The sequence below is a fragment of the Triticum dicoccoides genome, chromosome 3B (assembly GCF_002162155.2).
Source record: "Triticum dicoccoides isolate Atlit2015 ecotype Zavitan chromosome 3B, WEW_v2.0, whole genome shotgun sequence".
NCBI lineage: Eukaryota > Viridiplantae > Streptophyta > Magnoliopsida > Poales > Poaceae > Triticum > Triticum dicoccoides.
This window is the reverse complement of record NC_041385.1, coordinates 673165578-673171553: the sequence shown is the minus strand read 5'-3', so window position 1 is coordinate 673171553 and position 5976 is coordinate 673165578. Positions and strand designations below refer to the sequence as shown.

At 47.1% G+C, this 5976-nt stretch overlaps 1 protein-coding gene across 1 annotated transcript; it reads left to right on the top strand.

The window, feature by feature from the left end:
* Nucleotides 1–368: 368 nt before the first annotated feature.
* LOC119277769 lies at nt 369–4264 on the top strand. Its single transcript, XM_037559088.1, has 5 exons — nt 369–1031; nt 1782–2240; nt 2341–2718; nt 2801–2868; nt 3780–4264. Exons 1-5 carry the CDS (start codon nt 570–572, stop codon nt 3991–3993), a joined length of 1581 nt encoding a protein of 526 aa, XP_037414985.1. The 5' UTR covers nt 369–569; the 3' UTR covers nt 3994–4264.
* The last annotated feature ends 1712 nt before the right edge of the window (nt 4265–5976 follow it).

Sequence of the window (5976 nt, the reverse complement as noted above, 5' to 3'; positions counted from 1 at the left end):
TTGTGCAGTAATACCACGCCGTGCGCGCTAAGAAAGGGGATAACAGTTGTATCTTTTTCCCCACTATATAGAGGGGGTCTTCTTCCCCAAGAAAAACATTTCTTTCCTTTCCAAGCTCCATTGTTGCTCAAACCTCCATTTTCGTCAGATCTCTCTCCCTAGTCAATCAAACTTGTCAATCCACACGAGAGATTTTTGCAACGAGTACTCCTCAACAAGTGATTTCATCGACACATCGGCCGTCTTATTCGGTCCAGGTGAATGCCAATACCCAATGCCAGGCCTGAATACGAACATCCAAACGAAGTGTTACGCATTTTCAATTCCCGTGGACCCAGCACAGGCTCGAGTCCCCGTGGACCATTCGTGTGCACCGCGCCAGCTCTCTCCTTCCACCTCCTCCCCATCCTCATCCCGGCAGCCCCGCGAGATGATAACGCCAAAACCCTAAACCCCACCGCACCGCAACCCAATCCCTTCCGGCCGCCCGCCACCGCCACCGCCACCGCCACGCCGGTCGGTGGCCTGCCGGAGACCGACCTCCGTCGCCCCCGTCGCCTCAGCCAGCGATGCACAGGATTCTCCCCCGAGCCGCCTCCTTCCTCGACGCGGCCGCGGCCCCGGCCCGGCCGCTGCTGCCCTCCTCCCGCATGCCCGCGCTCCGCCTGGCAGGTCCGTCCCTCTCCACTTGCTCGGTACCGAGCACCGCGCGCCCCCGCCCCCTGCCGTGGCTGCGCTGCGGCGGTGACGGCGCGGTCGCGAGGAGGGGGCTCTGCTGCTCCGCTGAGGCGGCGAGGCGCGGGGATATTGCCGCAGGAGAGGGAGAGGGAGAGGAAGATGAAGAGGGTAGGGCCTCCAGAGGAGGTGGGGGTCGTCATTCGCCAGAGAGGAGGCAGAGAGGCCGGGGCGATGCGGCGACGGGGAGCGGGGAGCTGCTCGCCATTCCTGGGGTCGGGCCGCGGAACCAGAGGAAGCTCGTTGAGAAGGGATTCGATGGCGTGGCGCCGCTCAAGCAGCTCTATCGGGATAAGGTGCGTGCGTGGGTGGGCTGTTCTGGATTGTTCGTACTGTTTGTCTTTGTTTTATTGTAGTTTGCAAAGTATGTAAGCAACACGTATGCTTGGATTCTTCACCAGTTCCTTTGAATTGCCAGAGTTGACATGGTCACATGGAAAATAGATTTCTGTTGACATATGTTGCCTGAGAAAATATCGGCACATACAACCACTTATTGTTAGCTCAAGCAACTGATATGTTTAGACCTGCATTCTGGCATACTACAGTTGGTGTACTGTGATTGCAAGCAATTTAGTCCGTCCTTGATCACCAACTCGGCATTAGAATTCTGGTGGTCACTCAGTTTTAGTAATCGAGAGTTCGAGACAGCACTGCTAAATGCACATTGGCTCCAAAATCTACAGCAGCAACGATTTAGTCCTGAAGTTTATGCCTAGGCCTACCCTGCATCTCACAAACTTCAGATATGCTGTCAAAAACTCAAAATCATATTGATTGTAGCATTGCATAAAACAGGTTAATTTGATTCCCACTATGTGATCATTGGAGGCTTTGGAGCATTATCACCATGAAATTCTTAAGTTTGAAGGAAAAAAGAACAAATTACTTTTGTCTGTTATTTTCTGGGTTTGCTTTATTTTATTCTCTTTAGTTCTTTGTCACAATCCTGTCTTATGAATATGATGGTGATTTCCTCACTTCAAATTCTGCCGGTTCAATTTAACTTCAACGCACCTAGAGCTAACACTTCCTGAGTTTTGCAGTTCTTTGGCAAGTCTGATGAGAAGATGGTTGAGTTCTTGCAAAGTTCAGTTGGCATCATACACAAGAACCATGCTGAGAGTATAACTTTGTTCATTAAAGAGAGCATTGATGAGGAGGTGAAAGACACTGACACATCTAAGCCTTGCAGAAGAAAGAGGCTCACCTTTTGTGTTGAAGGGAATATCAGTGTCGGGAAATCTACATTCCTTCAAAGAATTGCCAACGAGACTATCGAACTACGTGACCTTGTGGAAATAGTACCTGAACCTGTTGCAAAGTGGCAGGATATTGGGCCTGATCACTTTAACATACTTGATGCTTTCTATGCTGAACCGCAGAGGTATGCTTACACTTTCCAGAATTACGTCTTTGTGACAAGGGTGATGCAAGAGAGGGAGTCTTCAAGTGGAATAAAGCCTCTCCGGCTGATGGAAAGAAGTGTTTTCAGTGATAGAATGGTAGGTCATATCTTTGCCGAAAACACTAGTTTTCACTTTTGATCTATCCCACTGTAAACATCTTTTCCTATTTAATGAGTAAACTCGTGTTGATTTTCAGGTTTTTGTCCGTGCTGTTCATGAAGCTAAGTGGATGAACGAGATGGAAATCAGCATTTACGATTCCTGGTTCGACCCAGTTGTGTCATCTCTCCCGGGTCTTGTCCCTGATGGTTTTATTTATCTAAGAGCTAGCCCTGACACCTGCCACAAAAGAATGATGGTTCGGAAAAGGTCTGAGGAGGGTGGTGTCAGTCTTGATTACCTTCAAGGTTTGCATGAGAAACATGAAAGCTGGCTACTTCCGTCCAAAGGGCAAGGTTCTGGTTTGTTGTCAGTCAGTCAGCTTCCAATTCATATGGAGGGCTCACTACATCCAGAAATACGAGATCGAGTGTTCTTCCTGGAAGGAGATCATATGCATTCTAGTATCCAGAAGGTAACTTTCTCCTACCTTTATTTGCCCAAGTGTGATCTGTAAGGAGTTATTTGGTCACATATTGATGCTTATTCCGAATTAGGTTCCTGCTCTGATCCTGGACTGTGAAAATGACATTGATTTTAACAAGGACATTGAAGCTAAACGACAGTAAGTGATCAGAACCTTTATATTCCTGAGAGCATTGTTTCAGTTTTCTATTTATATTCTTTTATTGTTAAGCAGGCATTAGTTAAGAATATGATATTGTTTGAGCGGAAAGCATTGAAAATAGTGTATTGATCTACATGTTCCAAAATTGAACTCACTAATGTTGTTGGAATTGTTGCCAACTGAATCCAAATAGGAAAGGTTAAGCTGTGATGTGTAAACTGACCCAAAAGTACAATATTCAGTGATTTCTATGTGCTTTTTTACATCTTCAGTTTACTGTTTCTTTTTTACCTACTATGTGACACTAGTTCTGTACTGTATATCATGCCTGCTACATTGTTACAAGTGAATTATCTGAAGTCTAGGTCTGGTTAGATATGAACGGACAACACATATACTTGTAAACAATCTGGATGGCTTATAGGTGATTCTTTGCATATAACTTTCTAATTCCTGTGAAATGCTTTTGATACCAAGTCCAGCCTTGCTAGGTCTGTATTTATACACTTTGACACTTGTAAGAAAAAGTCATCACACATTCAATTTGTTATCCTTGTGTCCAGGGTGATGGTATTTGTTATTTTGTCTCTTGAATTATTTATGTAGTAATTCCCGATATACTCCTATTGGCAGTAGCATGTATTTGTGGAGATTAGATAAAATGCCACGTCTTAATTTGGCCTTTATAAAATTCCACGCCAGGACCCGCCTGTCAGCGACACATGGCATGCCATTTAATCAAAGAACAAACTAAGACTGGCATTTTATCGAATTTCCTCATAATGATAGTTTATAGCAACCTGCAATGTTATTTTAATAATGTATCACCAAAGTCCTGAACACCCCATGTGCTCTTAACTTCCTTCAAATCTCTGCACCCGTTTGATGTTTCAATGTTGCCCATGAAGATATGCTCGTCAAGTTGCGGAGTTCTTCGAATTTGTGAAGAAAAAGAATGAAGCTCTTCCTGCTGAGACAAGTGATGGTGACAAGAGTATAAGCCCACAGGTTATGCTTCCTGGCAGAGGTGATTTGTGGTTCCCTGGAGGCAGCCCTTTACCAAAATCTGCTCTAGGATCTCTTGAATTCAGACGGGCGATGTCGTCCTTCCTCCCAAAGTAGGGGCAAGCATGACTTATGCAACTGTCTTTTTGTGCCCGTGACATGGTATCATCACATCCGAGCCTCGAAGTACCACCCTTAACTGGCGACGACCTTCTGAATGCTGTATGATCTCGAAACCTAGGTACTCTTTTCATCTGTAGTGCTAGCCAATGCTGTATGATAGTGTCTGACTCCGTGTTCCTGTAAATGATGATCTGACTACTTGCTTGGCGTCGGTGCCTATTAGTATATTATGGAAAATTAAGGAACCATATGCTGTTTCTATCTACTGTTTGCCTTGTTGTTTGCTTGCCCGTTGCCCCCCCGACTTGATGGTGGTCATGCCTTGGGAAGACACATCTGTTCTGTACAAGAAAGAGAAACATATGTTCTGAGGTATAGCTTGAATGGTGTTCCCTTTTCTTTCTTATTTGATGCTGCTGCTGTCGCCAATGATGTTGTCTACTCCAGCATCCTGCTTTACCTCCTGAATGCCCGATTACTCCTCTTTTTTTAGAGGAAAAGGAGCCCCAAAGGGCCCCCAATTTCATTATGAAATTCGAGAGAGAGAACCCAGCTGTTTCAGAAAGCACATGTTAGAAGAGCAAAACGGCAGAGAACTTTCTCCTTGTCTGCCTTTTTTAGATTAACATTTTTTTAAGTGTTGTTATACGCTGAGACAAGAGTCCTACAATTTTTTTGGCAGCTGAAGAGAGCAGTACACATTCTTCTTCTCATCATATCTATTAGACTATTAAAGTTATGATAATACTACTCGTAGGTTGGAGTATATCAGTTAGTGGTTGGCTGTTGCCTTGGTACCACACCTACGTACAGACACTGAGATACAGACGTAGGCGTCATCATCCATCCAAGCCAGAACAGTCACAAGTCTACATCTACATCTAGTAGCTTGTACAGATGTACATAGTGGCAGGGAGGACTGGGCGACCGTCCCTCTCAAGGGACGCTGATGAAAGGTACCCTGTCTACAAAGGTAATACCGTATACCGCTCCCGATTGCCACGGGGGAATTATTCCTCTGTAGCTAGGCTGCTATACGGAGCAATGGCGATGGATCAGTAGTGGAATTTCCACGTCCCGTGCATGGACAGCGAAACGGCGTGCCCTATCCGCCGGTCCGGGTTGGTCACCGGTTTTCCCAGGGGCGGTGGTCGTACGCGCTTCGGAAACTCCGCGCCCGGCCGGAGGCAGAAAGAATTCCACAGCGGCGACCGCATGCAACGCCGAGGAGGAGCTGGATCGGTCCAGAAGCGTCCTGGTTCCACTTCGAGCTACTAGCTCGTATGGCAGTTGTACTACTACTTACTTGCCGCCGTGGGAGTGAATTACCGGTACACACTTGTGAACACACGTAGTTACTCACGTAGTTACTCCCTCCGTTCCAAAATACTCCCTCCGTCGTAAAATAAGTGTCTTAACTTTATACTAGCTCCAATACAAATTTATACTAAAGTCAAGACACTTATTTTAAGACGGAGGAGTGGATGACTTAACTTTATACTAACTTTAGTACAAAGTTAGGTCATCTATTTTGGAACGGAGGGAGTAGCTAGCAGTGAAGCGCTCTTCCACAGACCACAGACCTGTCGTGCCATGCCCGTCGTCGTCGCCCGCCCACCGGCCACGCACCGGCGACGCGCTGCCAATCACCGGCCATAACATTCCCCACCTTGATTGGTTTTCAGCCGGCTCACCGCCACGACATGCGGGCAGAAAAAGACCCGCGAGACAATAATACTCCCATGCACCACGTAACACGCTCGCCACACGCAATGGATCGAAACGGGCACGTCGCCGTCGCCCCCGGGATCCCGGCGACGACGATCCAAGTCCGGGCGCTCGCTAGCTAATTCCCGGCCTCCCAGATATCGCGTCGATCAAACCAGATCACGCGGCAACACGCCGTGACCAGTTCAAAGGGAAGGGAGGCCCGATCGCGTGGGCGGCGCTGTCGTTCGACGACGCGACCGCGCAAGC